A 17103-nucleotide genomic window follows, 5' to 3' on the forward strand; every position below is an offset into this window, starting at 1 on the left:
TTTCACTTAGGCAGTCTGCTTTCGAGGTTGTGGAGAGGGTTTTCTCTATGCCTAGAGTACAGACGTCCTTGCCCCCATCGGATCAGACAACTCTACCTAATACTATTCTGTGTACTAAGCTTTGACCATCTCTTCCACTGGTACAGCCAATACTGAGCAACAATCCAGCCAGTCCTTCAGGGCATTTTTATCTCTTCCGATACTACCCCAGACCACCTCACTGAGGATGTCCCTCGCAAGAAGATGTGCAAAAGGCGGCACTTAGATTCCCCCCTGGAATCTCTCACAGAGGACACTGATTTTGATGAGGGGAGAGGTCCCCCATATCACCACCTGACAATGTCTCCTTCAGAGACATTCTGGAGCCCTTGAAACAAAATAGTGATTAGTCTTCCGATACCCCCTCCCATGGAGGAATTAGTATTCCTGGAGGCTTTCGGATCTGGGTCATCTACTTCTTGGGTGACCTCCCCCAACCAATAAGCTTATTGACTTAGTCTTTCAGTGGGCTTGGATGGAACTGGCACTGTTGAGCCAGTACCTAAGAGACTGGATAAAATTTTTGCCCCCCCCCCCCCCCAAAAAGAACATGCACACTGAAGCAAGGGAGTTCCTGTTGATACCATGGTTGTTGCTGCAATTACAGGAAACAAACTAACACAGTAGAGTTTTGATGTCTAACCCCAAATAGGCAGTGTAAGGTGTTAAACAGGTTTGGGAAATGTGTTTATGCTTCAGCGACCTTTGCGTTTAGGTCACTGAATTACTTGGCACATTTTACAAGACTGCAAAGGGATTTGATCAAGGAGCTTACCAAATCTCTTTCTAGGTCCATGTCCTCTGAGGACGGGAACAGAATCTCTTCACAGCCGGCCACCCTCCAATCTATCTGAAATGCATCCATGATATCGATATCCCATGTTGCAGAATGTACCTCACGGGCTGTGGGTTCAGACATAGCCGGCAGGAGACATGTGATTTTTGTGGAACCATTCAAGTCTTCTTTCTTCAATGTGCCCTTTGACGGATCTTCCCTTTTTGGCCCCAAGGTTAAGAACACACTCTTCAGGTGTGAACAATAGGGAAAGACCATGTCTGCCATGAGTGTATGTTTTTCTACCCCTCAAAGGCCCTTCTCTAGGAAGCAACGAGGTGGCAAAAAGATGTGGTATAAGAAGTCCCAGGGTCCTTTCCAGGATTTACATGGAGATAGTTCCCCTGAGGCAGAGGGTGGAACTCAAATGGAAGACTCTGTCTTCGTGACAGAGGTGGTCTGCAGAACCAGGGATCTAGAGATTCTTTCTCAGATAGGCCCTATCAGTACTCCTGAAAAGAGGCCCGAATGTCCCTCTCTGGAGGCAGTTGGTGGGTTGTTTATCTCTGCATCAGAGAGCCTGGCTAGCTATCACAAAAGATTTGTGGGTGCAGATGATTATATCTAGTGGTTACACCATACCATTTTCCCTAGCCCCTCTCATAGTTTTGAAGAAAATCCCTGATGTTCCACCCAGTCAGAGGGAAGTGGCATCTTCAGAAATAAAAAAAGCTTCTAGAAAAAAGAGTCATCCAAGAGGTCCCTCCAGACCAGAGAGTGTCCGTTACTTACTCATGAGTCATCTTAGTGCCAAAAAAGACAGGAAACTTGAGACCAGTTTTGGATCTCAACAAGTTAAATCAGTTTGTTCAGTATACATGTTTTGGATGGTCATGCTTTAGTTCATTTTGATTGTGCTGCAAAAGGAAGACTGGATGTGCTTGATAGATCTTCAAGATGTTTACTATCACATCAAAATGAACAGATGCTCCAGGAGATACCTACAATTCCGGCTGGGAGCCAATCATTACCAGTTTGGAGCACTGCCCTTTGGTCTCACCACAGTCCTCAGGGTGTTCACCAAATGAATGTCAGTGGTAGCAGCTCACTTAAGACTACTGGGATTCCATGTGTTTCCATATCTAGATGATTGGCTCCTTACTGCCCCAACCAGGCATCGATTAATATAGGCAAGGAACTTCTTGCTCCAGTTGTGTTCTCATCTGGGAATGACAGTCAATTATAACAAATCTCAACTTACCCCATTACAGAGTCTGGAGTTTAAAGGGGCTTGTTAGGACACAGCAGGTCTCGTGACAGACCACATGGTTTCTCCATTTCCGCTAATTGCTGGACAGCCCAGGCTCCGCTCCCCTGTCCGTCATATTTTGCTATATTGTCATAAGGCTTCTACTAGAAAAACTTACAAGAGTAAATGGAAAGATTTGTCTTTTGGGCCCTTAGCAAAAATCTGGACCCTTTTTCAACACCTGTACCAGTGATCCTTGACTTTTTAGCTTTGATCTTTAATGAAGGATCTAGTTTTTCAACTATTAGAGTTTAGTTGGCTGCTATTTCTGATTTCTGGATAGATGAAAATAACTCTACATTAGCCTTTTTTAAATTATGCAAGGCCTTTTTCAGAGGATCTTTTTTGCTTAGACTGCCATTAAAACATCCTACTTCCCTTGGGATTTAAATATAATGCTTCAGGCTTTAACTCAGTCTCCCTTTGAACCTTCAACAAAAGGTGACCTAAAATTTTTATCTTGGAAAACCATTTTTCTAGTGGCTGTTACATTAGCTAGAGGATTAACTGGTTCTGTCTTTAAAGCCTCTTTATCTAATTTTTTGCAAGGACAGAGTGTTTTATTTGCAAACTAACCTGTCCTTTTTACTTACGGTAGCTTCTGAGTTAAATATTAACCTGGTCATTAATCTCCCAGTTGTCTTTCCTAATTTTTCAAACAAAACAGAGTACGCATTATACTTGTTGGATGTGCATAGACAACTTTGTTTCTACCTTCATAGAACTAAAGACATTAGGAAATCTGACCAGTTATTTGTTTCATTTTCTTCTAACAGACTAGGCAATCCAGTATCTAAAGTTACAATGGCCAAATGGTTGACTGATTGTATATACGTTGTCTATGGTAAATTGGGTTATCTTTACCAAAACCTCCTATGGCCCATGCCAGTAGATCTGGGGTAGTTTCTTCAACTTTATGGTCCAGAGTATCTTCAGATGTCATTTGTGCTGCTGCAACTTGGGCTAATCCACATGCTTTCATTGCCCACTACAAGCTGAATTTCATTTCTAGGAGCAAAGAGGCATCTGTCTCAGCAGTGCTCTGGAGTATCCTGCCTTAAGGGCCTCCCAGGGTTGTAGTAGCTAAGGACTGTGTCCCAGCAGTTAAGGAATGAATGAAAATGACCACATCAGATTAAAAAAAAGTTATGTACTTACCATAATGTTCCATCTGCGTTGTCTATTTTTATTATTCCTTAACTCACCGTCCTCCTGCCCCCTCCTTTTGTGGTTCTGGAGAGATCCAAGAAACCTCTGTTCCTTGTTTGAGCTCCAGTTTCCCTTTTTCTGTTCTATCACTGCTTTTTTCTGTTATTGTTGTCCTTTTACATCTAGGGGCAGAAAACTTGATCTGAGGTACTTTAGGTTGGCGAGGCATTATGGGTAAAAGGAGGAGCTCGAGAGTTCCAGGATCTGATGACCTGGAAGAAGCAGTTGAGTCAGATCCAAGTCTAGGATCTGAACCCATTACTTGCGGAAGAATGAAAATGGGCAACAAAGATGGACCATTGTGGTGAGTACATAACTTTTAGTTTCTTCTTGTGAGGAAAATCTGCTTTAAATAACTTTGTTTCTTGTATTGCACAAGTCACTACTCATTGTTTACAGTGCATGTATGACTCTGTTGCTATTTCTTCCAGGACTGTGGTCACTGGTACTGTTTTGAGGAGGTTTGCATGGCTGCATTCTCAGAACCTCCCACATAATGTTAAAAATGAGATTGTAAATTCACCCATGGATAGAGATTTAGTGTTTGGCCCCTCTGCTGCAGAGGTGATCAAAAAGTGTGATTAAAAGGACATGCTAATCCAGGAACTCTCTTAAGATTTTTCAGCCCTCCTTTCCCAAATTTTCCAAGGGATTTTCCATCTCCTCATCCAGTTTTGGCAAAAACAGAATAATCAGCCTTAACAAAATACAGACAAAAATCATTTAAGAAGAAATGACAATGGGGTTCCAAAAATAAGTCTTGAACCTCCCAAAACCAAGGACAATCCAACAAGTCTGAGTGACTGTTCAAGAGACCTTGTAACTCCCTCCCACCCTGGCCCCTTTTTTCTTCCAGAAAGTCCGAATCTCCATTTTTCTCTTTGGCAACAGATAGATGTGATAGTGTTCAATCTCGCCGTTTGTTCTTACACATGGGTTCGGAGCCGATCCTCGGCTCCGTGTCGGCCGCTTGCAAGCTCTGCATCAAGAAGAAGCTCGAGACAACCTAATACCCACAATCCCCCTCTGCCTTTACCTCAGATCTAGTTTGCCGCTGCTGCGTTCGCATCACTGGGATCGAGCTCGAGCAACTTCAGATAAGAAATAACTTTTATTATTGTTATTTTTCAGGAAAAATTTATTCTAAAGTACTATTTGGTGACATAGTGTATGTGTGTGTGGTAAGGTAGAAATACTGCACCGTTAAGTTTAATTAAACTTATTAGAGTTTTTCGGGCCTACCACCCTTACTTGAATTTGACAACCGGACTGACTTGTATATCGGATTCGACATATTTACTGGATTTGTCACTCTACTGGACTTGACCTTTTTCTCTTTACCTGTTTCTTCTTTAAGATGTCTGAGAAAATTAAATCAGGTTTTAAACGTTGCCAGTGTGGCCAGAAAATGTCAGTTACTGACAACCATAGTTCCTGTGTCATTGCCTTGGCCCTCTCCACTTACAAGAGGACTGTTCAATTTGTCACTCTTTTAGTGGGAGGGTCATGACAGATAGGCGCAGGAAACTCATGGACAGGGGGTTATTAAAACCTTCCTTTCAGGAGGCTCTGGATGCTTCAGACCAGGCATCCAAATCCTCAAAGGAATCAAAGACGTCGGAGCCCAGGTCATCGGCTCCGAGCTCTTCGAGTAAAGTTAGATCACCGGTTCCACAGACTTCGGAGCCGAGTGTTCAACTGTTGGCAGTTTCGGAGCCTCGAGTCTTGGAACCGGTGATGGAGCTCCCTCCACCGACTCTGTTGAGGTCGGCTCCGTCTTCGATACCTTCGACTCGTTCTTCCAGACCTCTCTCCGACACCGATGTAGACCGTGTGGTGCAGAAGTTAATGGAGAATACGGCCTTATCCAATCTTATCTCGGTCTCCTCTCAATTGGTGTCGAGACTTGAAGGCCTTCCGTTATCTCCATCTGTTCCTCCTCCGAGACCTGTCCAGTCTTCGGAGCCGGAAGAAGCTGAGCTGCTGATTGTGGAGCTCTCGGTGCCAGAACCGTCCTTTTCTCGGTCGGCTCCGTTCACCTCGACTCCGTCCGATCCGGTACCAAAAGTAAAGGCCACAAAAGTAAAGAAAAGTAATGGCCCAAAAGTAAAGGAGACCCTTACCAGGTGTGAGCAGGAGGGAAAGACTCTGTCTGCTGTCGGAGTCCGTTTTTCCACCCCATCCAGACCGTACCCCAAAGGGCAACGTGGTGGAAAAATGTGGTTTCGAAAACCCCAAGGATCTTTCCCAGGCACACAGGGTGATGCCCCTTCTAGAGGCAGAGGAGGGGGCAGAGGTGGAAGACGCCACCCTGGCGGCAGAGGGGGTCCGCAGAATCAAGGTGACAGGGATACACTCCCTGGTAAACCTTTCCAGCACTCCTGAGAGGAGGCCCGACTGTCCTGCTCTGGAGGCAGTCGGGGGTCGCTTAGCTTTATACCCTCAGGCCTGGCAAAACATAACTACAGACAAGTGGGTAAAAAGCGTGGTTACCAGAGGTTACAATATACCATTTCTATCCCATTCCAAAGAAAAGACTCCCAGATGTGCCGCCCCATCTGCGAGAGCCAGCAGCTATAGAAATTTCAAAGCTGCTAGAAAAAGAGTCATCCAACCAGTCCCAGCGGACCAAAGAGGGTTCGGAACTTACTCAAGGTTCTTTTTAGTTCCAAAGAAAACAGGGGACTGGAGGCCCATTCTGGACCTAAGCGACCTCAATACCTTCGTCAAGAAAGAAAAGTTCCGAATGGTCACGCTTCAATCGATCCTTCCATTCTTACAGAAGGACGACTGGATGTGCTCAATAGATCTGAAGGATGCATACTACCACATCAAAATGGCCAGGGCATCCAGAGATCATTTGCGCCCGGCTGGGTGCCAGTCACTTTCAGTTTCGAGCCCTGCCCTTTGGTCTGACCTCAGCCCCCAGGGTCTTCACCAAATGCATGGCAGTGGTAGCGTCTCACTTGAGACGCCTAGGATTCCAGGTGTTTCCGTATCTGGACGACTGGCTCCTTTCTGCCACCACCCAGCCAACTAGTACAGGCCAGAGACTACACTCTTCAACTGTGTGTTCACCTCGAATTTCCGTAAACTTCGGAAAATCCTTACTACAGCCATCACAGCGTATCTTATTCATAGGAGCGAATTAGATACACATCAGTTAATTCTAAGACTTCCTCCAGAAAGGATACTTTCACTTCAGACTCACATACGCCTTCTTCTTTTGTCCAGGAAATCCCCAGCAAAACTGGTACTGAAGGTTTTGGGACTCATGTCAGCTTCTCTTATTGCAATACCCTTGGGAAGACTGCACATGAGAGTCCTACAATGGCTACTGTTTGCACAATGGTCGTTCCAACAACTACCTCTGACACACGAGATTCTTATAACGAACACATGCAAATCACACCTAAACTGGTGGCTTCAGACTTGCAACCTTTCCAAGGGAGACCATTTGTGCTACCCACGCCGACAGCTACGGTGACCACGGACGCTTCCCTGATAGGGTGGGGGGGCATCTTTCAGGGACAGACAGTCCAAGGCGAATGGACCAATTTAGAGTACAATCTGCACATCAATGTTCTAGAGTTGAGGGCAGTGTTTCTAGCGTTGCAACACTTTGCTCCCCTTCTTCCTCTGGGAACTATTGCAGTTCAGACGGACAACATGTCTGTAGTCTGGTACATAAACAAGCAACGGGGAACCAAGTCCTATCAGCTATGCAGAGAGGCCATGAGAATCTGGCAATGGGCGGAGTCCACGGGTCGCTTTCTGATAGCAACGCACATCCCGGGGTTATCCAACGTCATAGCCGACAGGCGGAGCAGAGCAATACTGTTACCGCACGAGTGGTCCCTAAAACAGTCAGTTGCGAAAAAGATTTTTCGCACGTGGGGCCAGCCTTCCTGCGATCTGTTTGCGTCTCCAATGAACGCCAAATGCAGGAGCTACTTTGCCCTATTACCCCCTCCAGGGGAAGTCCCCAGGGACGCACTGATTCACGATTGGCCCCCGGGTCTCCTGTACGCATTTCCTCCCTTCCCCCTGATCACAAAGTTTCTCCAGAAAGCCAACAACCTACACAGGACGATAATCCTCATTGCCCATTCTGGTATCGTCAAATTTGGTTCCCCTTCCTCATGACACACTGCATTCGGGGACCCTGGATCCTGGACCCAGAGCCAGATCTATTGACTCACTCGTCAGGGGCTCCCCACCCCTCGCTCTTGTCCCTCCATCTAGCAGCTTGGCTGCTCCAATTCCCAACTTAGCCAGGTCTGATCTTCTTTCACCTGCAGTTCAGAATATATTAGTGGCTTCTCATAAAGCTTCCACTACTAAAACATATACTAGTAAATGGAAGCGCTTTGTATTCTGGGCAAATACACAGCAAGTGGACCCTGTTATAGCTCCTTTGAATAAAATATTAGAGTTTTTAACAGAATTGTTCCATCAGGGTGCTTCTCCTGCCACATTAAGAGTTCAATTGGCTGCCATTTCTAATTTCCATGTGGAAGAATGTGGGGCTCCTGTTATGGCCAACAGACTTTGTAAAGCCTTTTTAAAAGGGTCTTTTCATATTAGACCACCAATTAGATCTCCTACGTCACCTTGGAGTCTAAACTTATTATTATCTAAGTTGATGCTGCCCCCCTTTGAACCAGCCTCCTCTTGCCCATTGAAATTTTTGTCGTGGAAGACTCTCTTTTTGGTAGCCATTACATCCACTAGGCGAGTATCTGAACTTCAAGCTCTCTCCATTAAACACCCTTATTTGATCTTTCACTCTGACAGAGTTTCTCTTCGCACTAATTCATCCTTCCTTCCTAAAGTTTGTTCTATTAACAATATTAATCAGTCCATTGAATTACCCACTTTCTTCAAGAATCACTCCAATAAAATGGAGTATATGTTACACAAATTAGATGTCCACAGACAACTAAGGTTTTACTTGGATAGAACAAAAGATCACAGGAAATCTGATCAACTTTTTGTAGCCTTTGCTGATAACAGAAAAGGAGTAGCGGTTACTAAAAGAACTCTTTCTAAGTGGTTAACTGATTGTATCATCTATGTCTATGATTCTTCAGATCAAACTCTGTTGCACAAACTCAAAGGACATTCCACAAGGTCAGTGTCTACATCCCTGGCTCATGCAGCTCGCCTACCACTAGACGCTATTTGTGCGGCTGCTACTTGGTCTAAACCACATACATTCATTTCTCATTATAAGGTAGACAAGGTTTCTAGGGACAGGGCAACCTTTGGTTCCACTGTGCTCAAGAACGTCCTTCCGTGAGTTCCTCAGGAACAAGGAGCTAGGGTCGCTACCCATGTGTAAGAACAAACGGCGAGATTGAACACTATCACATATAGAAGTTATGTCCTTACCATAACGTTCCATGTGGAGTGTTCATCTCGCCTTTGTTCTTACATTCCCACCCTCCCACCCTTAGGAAGAACGTTCAGTTTGGTGCCTGGTCTGGGGCATTCTGCTTCTGCATTGCAGTTGTTGTATATATGGTTGACATGTATATATATATATATATATATATATATGTATATATATAGACTCTTAGTTTCTGTGCATATGTGATATTGGCATGAGTGTTTTCTCTCTCTGACTGCTGGTTTGCTTGCAAACTAGATCTGAGGTAAAGGCAGAGGGGGATTGTGGGTATTAGGTTGTCTCAAGCTTCTTCTCGATGCAGAGCTTGCAAGCGGCCGACACGGAGCCGAGGATCGGCTCCGAACCCATGTGTAAGAACAAAGGCGAGATGAACACTCCACATGGAACGTTATGGTAAGGACATAACTTCTATTTTTAGACAAAAGGGTTCTGAAAATTATTCATCAAGGTTACAGATGGCAGTGGTAGGAAATTCCTTCTTTCAAGGGGGTCATTCATCATCCTTCAATCATATCAGATTATTTTGTTTCCACCAGTTCTTCATCACATGCTGTTCCAATGAGTTATAGAACCTTTTTCTCCTTCACAGGTGGAAAAGTTTTTTGTTTTTGTTTTTAACCAAAGATGTTCATAGTGCCAAAGAAAGAAAGTACTTGGAGACCAGTTCTGGATCTCTCTTTCTTAAAACTGTCTGTGATAGTACCCAAATTCAAAATGATGTCACTGCACTACCTGTTACCTTTTTTTCCTCTTTTAAGTTTCCTAACAACACTAAACTTAAAGGAGGCTTATCATCACATCCCTATTCATCCAGACTTGGATGTTTCTTAAGGTTTTGTGGTCTGGATCACATTATCAGTTCTCTGCCTTACTCTTTGGACTATCCACTGATCCAAGAGTGTTCACAAAGTCTCTGGCTTTGGTTATAGCTCATTGTAGGCAATAGGGTATTCCATGTTTTTCCATATTTTTAGATGACTTGCTTATCTTTGCAGAGTCTTTTTCAAAGTGTCATGCTGGAATTCCAAGAGAACATTCAAAAGTCTTTCTTGACTCGTGCACACATGATTGTGTTCCTGGGATGTCAACTAGACACCACAGTTCAATATTGTTTCTTCCAAATGAAAAAATATATCTATATTTAAATCTATTTCTCAGGTTTTCCACTCAGACTTCTTTCACTGTGAGGGAATACATCAGGAGTTTGGGTCTTATGGCATCTTTGATTCTCCTGATAACCATGGCAAGACTCTACATGAGAAAGATACAGTGGTATCTAAACTCCCTATGGTCCCAGTACCAACAAATCCCAGTGCTGGGGTTTGTCAGAAGAAAGATCATTTGGAGACAGCAGATATCCTTAAATCCAGGTCTCTTCTCCCCTTCTCCCTTCCTGCTCTAAAGCAGTCCATCACCACAAACACCTTGGTCTTTGCTTGGGGAACAGTTTCAGGAGGAATAAAAGTGCTGGAGGTGTGGGACATCAAGAACAGATGCAAGCACATAAATATCAAGGAGATGCTTGCATTGATAACAGCACTCTAGTCTGTGAACCGTCTTTCATCCTTGGGATCTCTTCAAGTGGTTACAGGCAATACCACAGTCACGTGGTACATCACCAAGCAAGAGGATACCAGAATGTACCCCTTTGCAAAATAGCCATGTTAGCTTGGACTATAACTCCACACTCAATATCACTCTACGGGCATCCTACATTCCATCAGAGCAAATGTGTGTGGTAGATGAGCTGAGCAGGACCAGGGCAGACCTTCACAAATGTAAACTAGATTGGGGGAACATGCAGCAAGTAATAATGGTGGCAAGAAAGCCTTCTACTAGAAAGTCATATATCAGCAAATGGGAAAGGTTTTCTAGCTGGTGCCATCAACATAAGCAGCACCCATACAGGATTAGTGTTTCTTTGGTTTTATAGTATCTGTGTGAGTTACTTTCCTATGACCTGTCGTACTCCTCTGTCAAAGTTCATTTATTGGCCATTTCAGCATGTCAGCTCATGGATCTCTGTCTTGTTATATCAAAATGTTTTTTGAAAGGGGCATTGCATAAGAGACCTCCAAGAAAACTAGAGGCTTCTCCTTAGGATCTTAATTTTGTGTGACAGAAACTAACACTTGCTCAATTTGAACCATCTAACCTGGCTGACTTGAGGTTCTTAACATGGAAAACTGTTTCACCGGTTGCTCTGACCTTTACAAGAATGGTCTCTGAGTTGCAAGCCCTTATGGTGAGTTAACCCTATCTCATTTTCCATAGGGACAGGATTTATTTGAGAACTTATCCTTTTATGCCTAAAGTGGTATCCATGTTTACTTTAAGCCAAACTATCCATCTCCCCTTTTTCTTTCCTGAACCTAAAAATGGGGGAGAAAAGATAATCCATACCTTGGATGTTTTAAAAGCTCGAAGTTTCAAAACTTTGAATTTCTTATGGTCAAGAACATAAGATCGAAGTTTTGAAGCCTCAGTTTAAATGGAGATCGTCATACAGTGCGGAACAGGAAATTTACTGTTTTCCTCGCTGTAGTATGATCTTGGAGTTGGTACATTTAATTAGCAGGGGGTGTGGGGAGTGCAAGGGGGCTTGCCTCCCTGCAAAAATGTAAAAAAAAAAGTTTTTATTTATTTATTTTTCGAAGTTTCAAAACTTCGGTCTTATGGTCTTTATGAGCTTTAAAAGTAGATCCATTCATAGACAACTCAGGTACTGTCTTAACAGAACTAAATCTTTCAGGTCTTCAAATAAGTTTTCATTTCTTTTGAAGGTAAGAAGGGACAACCTGTGGTAAAACTGACTATTTCCAAATGGTTGTGTAAGACTATTACCGTTTGCTGTGCACACCATAACAAAACTATTCCTGGTGGGGTCAAGGCCCACTTTACCAGGGCCTTGGCTTCATCTATGGCTTTTTTAGTAAGGATTGAATTCTAGAAGTAATGTAGAAGCTGCTACTTGGTACTCTGTACATATGCATATAAACCACTATAAGCTTGATTCCTTCTCTAGGTCCAAATCAGGCTTTCCTAGTGTCATTCTCCATGGACTCCTGGACTCTTTTCTTCCACCTTCCAAATGTAGTAAGCAAGGGTAATCTACCTATGTAGCTAAGGCTATTTTAGCAGTGATCAATATGACAAGCATAGTACAGTTGTGTAAGTAAACTTACCATGACTGTAGATGCTCGAATGATCACTGCTGCAGTAGCTGCTCCCTCCCTCCCTCATCCCTCCCCTTTTTTTTGGTATATTGTTTATGCCAGGGTGGGTATTTTATTTTGTGTTCTTCCTAAAATTATCCTTTCAGGCCTTAGCCTCTGTCTCTTTGTTGGCAGGAAAGCTCTGAAGAGCTTGGCACCCAAACTTGTCTTTTTGTCAACTTTGCTTCAGCTGCCTGACAGTTTAGGTGTGTGGATGGTGTCCTGAAGCTTTGGAAGCTGGCTGCCATACAGCTAAGGTGACTGCAGCAGTGATCATTTAAATATCTACTCCAATAATACATTTGCTTACACAACTGTACTTTCCTTTTTAGGTACCTTTTTCTGAGGAAGGGAACAGATATTAAAGGTGGAAAAGAAACCTGCTACTACAAAATCATGTATGGAGTAATGTAAGATATTTACTAGTTAGTGACAGTCCAAGAGCCAAGAACTTTTTACACCCTGGTTCCTTCTCGTTTTTCAATTTTTGTGAGTCAGTTTCCTGTGACCTTCCTCAATCTTTTCAAGATTTGTTTTTGTCAGTTTCTACTTATCTGCCCATAGATCACCCATCTTTTCTTTCTTACATTATGTAAAATGGTTTCAGAATGGGGGTTTTGCATTTTCGTCCACTTTCTGAGTTGGTGGTTCTTTTTGGGATCAGTGTCATCTTCTTGAGATTGTGTGAAAAACAAGGTCCATGTCATGAAGGTACTCACCAAGAGTTGAGGATGAATTCATTTCCAGCAATATTACTGTCCTTTGCTTGCGGATTTGTCATCTCTCTATTTAGACCCCTAATTAGGTCATTTACGAGTTATTTATCACCCAGTTCCCCAAGAATGTGTGCTGCCCCCCTTCTGTCCAAGCTCTGACCCAATGATGAGTGGCCCTCCTCGCCGACCTTGTGGCTGGGTATCCCTGACCAACCAGAGATCCGCAGTGCTGCAGTACCACTACATTTAGGTGGGATTCTGACTTAGAGGCATTCAGTCATAATCCCACAGATGGTAGCTTCACACCACTGGCTCCTCAGTCAAGCAGATAAAATAAATGTGTGTACCTGCAGTTCCTGTTGTGCTGAGCAGAATTACTATCACAACAACAAATCAACAGAAGGGTAAAACTAACTTGTCTCACGACAGTCTAATCTCATCTTCCATTTCCTATTAGTGGGTGAGCAATCTAATGCTTGGTGAATTCTGCTTCACAATGATGGGAAGAGCCAGCATCAAAGGATCAAAAAGTTTAGGCTATTAAAAGAGTGATCTAATGATAAATAATACAGGTATTAAAGTAAGCTTACCTTAACAGTAGATGGTCAGATAAATCACTGTTGCAGTAGCCATAACTGTCATCCAGCCCCTTCCTGTTGCTGTTTTTTTTTTTCTTTTTTGCAAGGGAAAGGAATTTTCACCTTTTTATGCACATTTGACAGGGATCTAGCCTCCCTTTTCTAAGGCAAGAAAGCTGTGAGATTTTGGTTTCATAGCCACTGCATTTATACTGCTCTTCTCAAGCTTTATAGTGGTTAGGGTGCATGGAAGGTGCCCTAAAGCTTTGTAAGCTGTCCAGCTAGTTCTGCATTTTGACAGACTACATCCCATGATGCACAGGAGATACTGCAGGTGCAGTTAACAATTGACAAGACCCCTATTCAAATCATAGCTAGCTACAGGCCCCCAACATTGATTCAAAATGCCCACTCCACCTATCTGGACTTCTTCGAATCTATCGGGATTCAAACCTTTACCCTGATCCTGGGCGACTTTAACTATCCAACCATAGATTGGAAGAAATACTCGTGCCAAAACACAAATGCCCAGAGATTCCTTGATTTTGTCAATGCAAATGCCTTGGACCAGTTGGTCGACACCCCCACAAGAGGAGAAAATATCTTGGACTTGGCATTCGCCAACATAAGTAACCACAGCAACTTCCCTACAGTGTCATCATCCCTGGTAAGATCCAAACACAAAGTGGTCACTTTCGATGTCACCAACTCCCCAAACTCCCCAGCTAGGGACAAACAAAAAAAACTTCTCCAAAGCTGATTACAAGCTCTTGAGGGAAGGTATAAACAGCTTTACAGCCCTCTCCCCCTCCATAGGAACTGGCACATATGTCCAAACCTACACCAAAGTACTATACAAGCTTTTATATAGCTGCATGGAATCAGGAATGCCCAACAGGATGAAACCATCCTCCTCAAAGAAGAGTAAACCAGTCTGGTGGACATCTGCAATAAATAAACCCTATAATAAAATGAAAATGTTGCTGTCCAGGACCAAGAATGAGCAGGTGCCTAATTGGGAGCAATCTCTCCTTAGCCTGAACAAGCAGGTAAGAGCACTAGTGAAATCCTTCAAAGCAAACTTCGAGTCCAAACTGGCCACATCTACTAAAGACAATCATAAGGCCTTCTTCACATATGTCCACAATCTCAAATGAAGCACCCAGATCTGCTCAAAACTTGTGGTTAAGGACACCACATACACAAATGCTGTAGATATATGGCAGGCAGGTTCAGTAAAAACTTCACCCCTCTGTCCCCCCTCCATCAGTAAATCAGGACATCCCCAGCACCTGCCACCCTCCCCTTATCTCTAGGGAACAAGTCATTACTGCCCTCTTAAGGGCAAAAAATATAGCCTCCATGGGACCCGATAACATCCCAGGCTGCATCCTACATGAACTCAGGCAGGAACTTGCAGCACCGTTAGACACTGTATTCAACCAAAGCCTGAGTGCTGGCTTTGTCCCAACCAAGTGGAGGACAGCCGCTGTCATCCCTTTTCACAAAGGTGGAGTGTCCATCGATCCAGGAAATTATAGACCCATCAGCCTAACTAGCCTGATCTGCAAGGCCATGGAGCGGATTATCATGGACTTCATTAACAAGGACATTGGCAATATCCAAACACTCAATCCCACACAGTTTGGTTTCATCAAGGGGAGGTCACGCTTGTTAAATTGGATCGACTTCTTTGAGACAGTCACCAAAGCCGCGGAAAAGGGGAAGACGGTGCACACCACCTACCTTGACCTGGCCAAAGCCTTCAATACTATTCCCCACTCGGGTATGATAGATAACCTCTCTCTCAACTAGGCATCAATCTATATGTTACCAGATGGGTAGCAAACTGGCTCACTGATAGACCCCACCTAGTTAAAATAGAGGAAGCCACCTCAAGCAGTAGAGCCATAACGAGCGGTGTACCCCAGGGATCGGTCTTGGGGCCTCTGTTGTTTGGAATATACTTTTCTGAGGTGCAGGCTGAAACCAGTCTGCTATGGCTGACCAAGTTTGCAGATGATTGCAAGCTTGGTGCTGTCATCAATTCCCCAGTGATGTGGACATCATCCAAGAGGGTCTCACCCAAACAAATGACTGGTGCCAGAAACATGGCCTCAAACTGAATGCCAAAAAATGCATCATCATCATCCCCTTTGGGGAGAGTGACATCCCCACAAATTATCACATTAATAATAAGGTCCTAAGCATGCAATCAGTCGTGAGGGACTTGGGCATCCAGGTTGATAACAGACTGACTTTTCATCGCCATATCGCCTCCATTGTATGGAAAACTTTCTACATGGCTCACCTCATTAGTAAGGGTATCTCATCTAGGGACAAGGTGGTCATAATATCCCTGTATTCATCCCTTATAAGACCAATTATTGAGTACAATCTCCTTTTGGCATGTACCTCACAAAGCACATGCAGCAGCTGGAGAGACCACAGAGGTTCCTCACTAGGAGAATCCAGGACCTCAAACATCTACCCTACACAGATAGGCTAATGGCCCTGTCCCTCTACTCAGTCTCCTACAGACTCCTCAGAGGTGACCTCTGTCTGGCATATAAAGCAATCTCAGACCCCGCCTTGATGGGACTGCTGAATATCCACAAGTCAAGCTCCACTCGAGTAACCCACACATGCGACCTCAATCTGGTCTGTGACATCAGTAGGACTTGTTGGCAGGACAGATTTGTGTCCCGGAGACTCCCCTTTTGTGGAATAGACTCCCTCTCCACGTCAAGAAGAGTACCTCATTAACCCTTTTAAGGGCAGCTTGGATAACTGGATGGGGAACAGAAAATACACCCCCTGGGATTCCACCTGTGTCCCTGCTGAACAGTGGCATCGGGTGCTGACTTGTTTGAACATGAGCTGAATTCTTGGCTAGGCTTGTAAGGGCCTCAGGGCCAATAGCCTAGTAGCTTCCTATGATCCATATAGTTTAGGCTACTGCAACGGTGACCTATTAAATAATCTACTGTTATCTTTTGAAAAAGATCTCTGTTTCTAATGCTTACTGACATTATTCCTGCTGTTAATGAGAAAGGACATACTCACCTAGCCCTGTTATTATGGTAAGCATTTGACTTTCATTTATATAAATGGTGTATCAGAGAAAAATAAAATAGCAACTCTTGCACTGAGTAGTGAAATATTTATTAATGGTGTATTCTTCCAGGCATTTGCAATTATTAATTATTTTGTTGTTACTTACAGGTATAGCGGATGCTGAAATTCATTCAAGACCTCTTAAAAATTTTTATCATAGCGTAGCTGAACACAAAGACACTTCCAAATTAGTATTTCTGCTTTCTTCTGCTGTAAACTCCATGAGGAAAATGGTCAGCAGTGCACTTCAGGAATTTCAAAGGTTCAGACTTCTATGGACAGATGACAGAGAAGCTAAAATAAAGGTATATAGAAATCTAGTGGGATATGTGTTTCTGTTTTAGTTCGTAAACTTAAATAAGAAAGTGAAAACATATATATAGTCTATATTTCTTGAATTTTACTTCCATCTGCTTCATTCTAAACAGTTGCTATTATTACTGTATGACACGATTCACGTGTGGGTTACGCATGTTTTTTGTCATACTTGCTGGAGTTTGGTCTGAGTGACAAAACAGTGGGTATGAACAAATTAATAAATAACTTGCATCTAAGCTATATATTATAGCTACTCTATCATGTCTGATAGTTGATTTTGTGTAGTATTTATACTATTAAACAATACATATGTATTCATTAACAGACATAAAAAAGATTTAATATCTGTGTAATATGTAACAGATGTAAAGAGATTACTCTTTCATTTTTTTTAAATTTTTTACAGTTTTTACA

At 43.2% G+C, this 17103-nt stretch overlaps 1 protein-coding gene across 1 annotated transcript in view; it reads left to right on the forward strand.

Moving 5' to 3' along the window:
- The window catches only part of LOC122816787 (dynein axonemal heavy chain 8-like), a 9517065-nt gene that overhangs the window by 3923580 nt on the left and 5576382 nt on the right, over positions 1-17103 (forward strand). The window contains 1 exon segment of the mRNA XM_044089814.1: positions 16486-16676. Within this exon segment, the coding sequence (XP_043945749.1) occupies positions 16486-16676 (191 nt within the window).

This window comes from Protopterus annectens, chromosome 1.part1, assembly GCF_019279795.1.
Source record: "Protopterus annectens isolate FY-2018-M chromosome 1.part1, PAN1.0, whole genome shotgun sequence".
Classification (NCBI taxonomy): Eukaryota; Metazoa; Chordata; order Ceratodontiformes; family Protopteridae; genus Protopterus; species Protopterus annectens.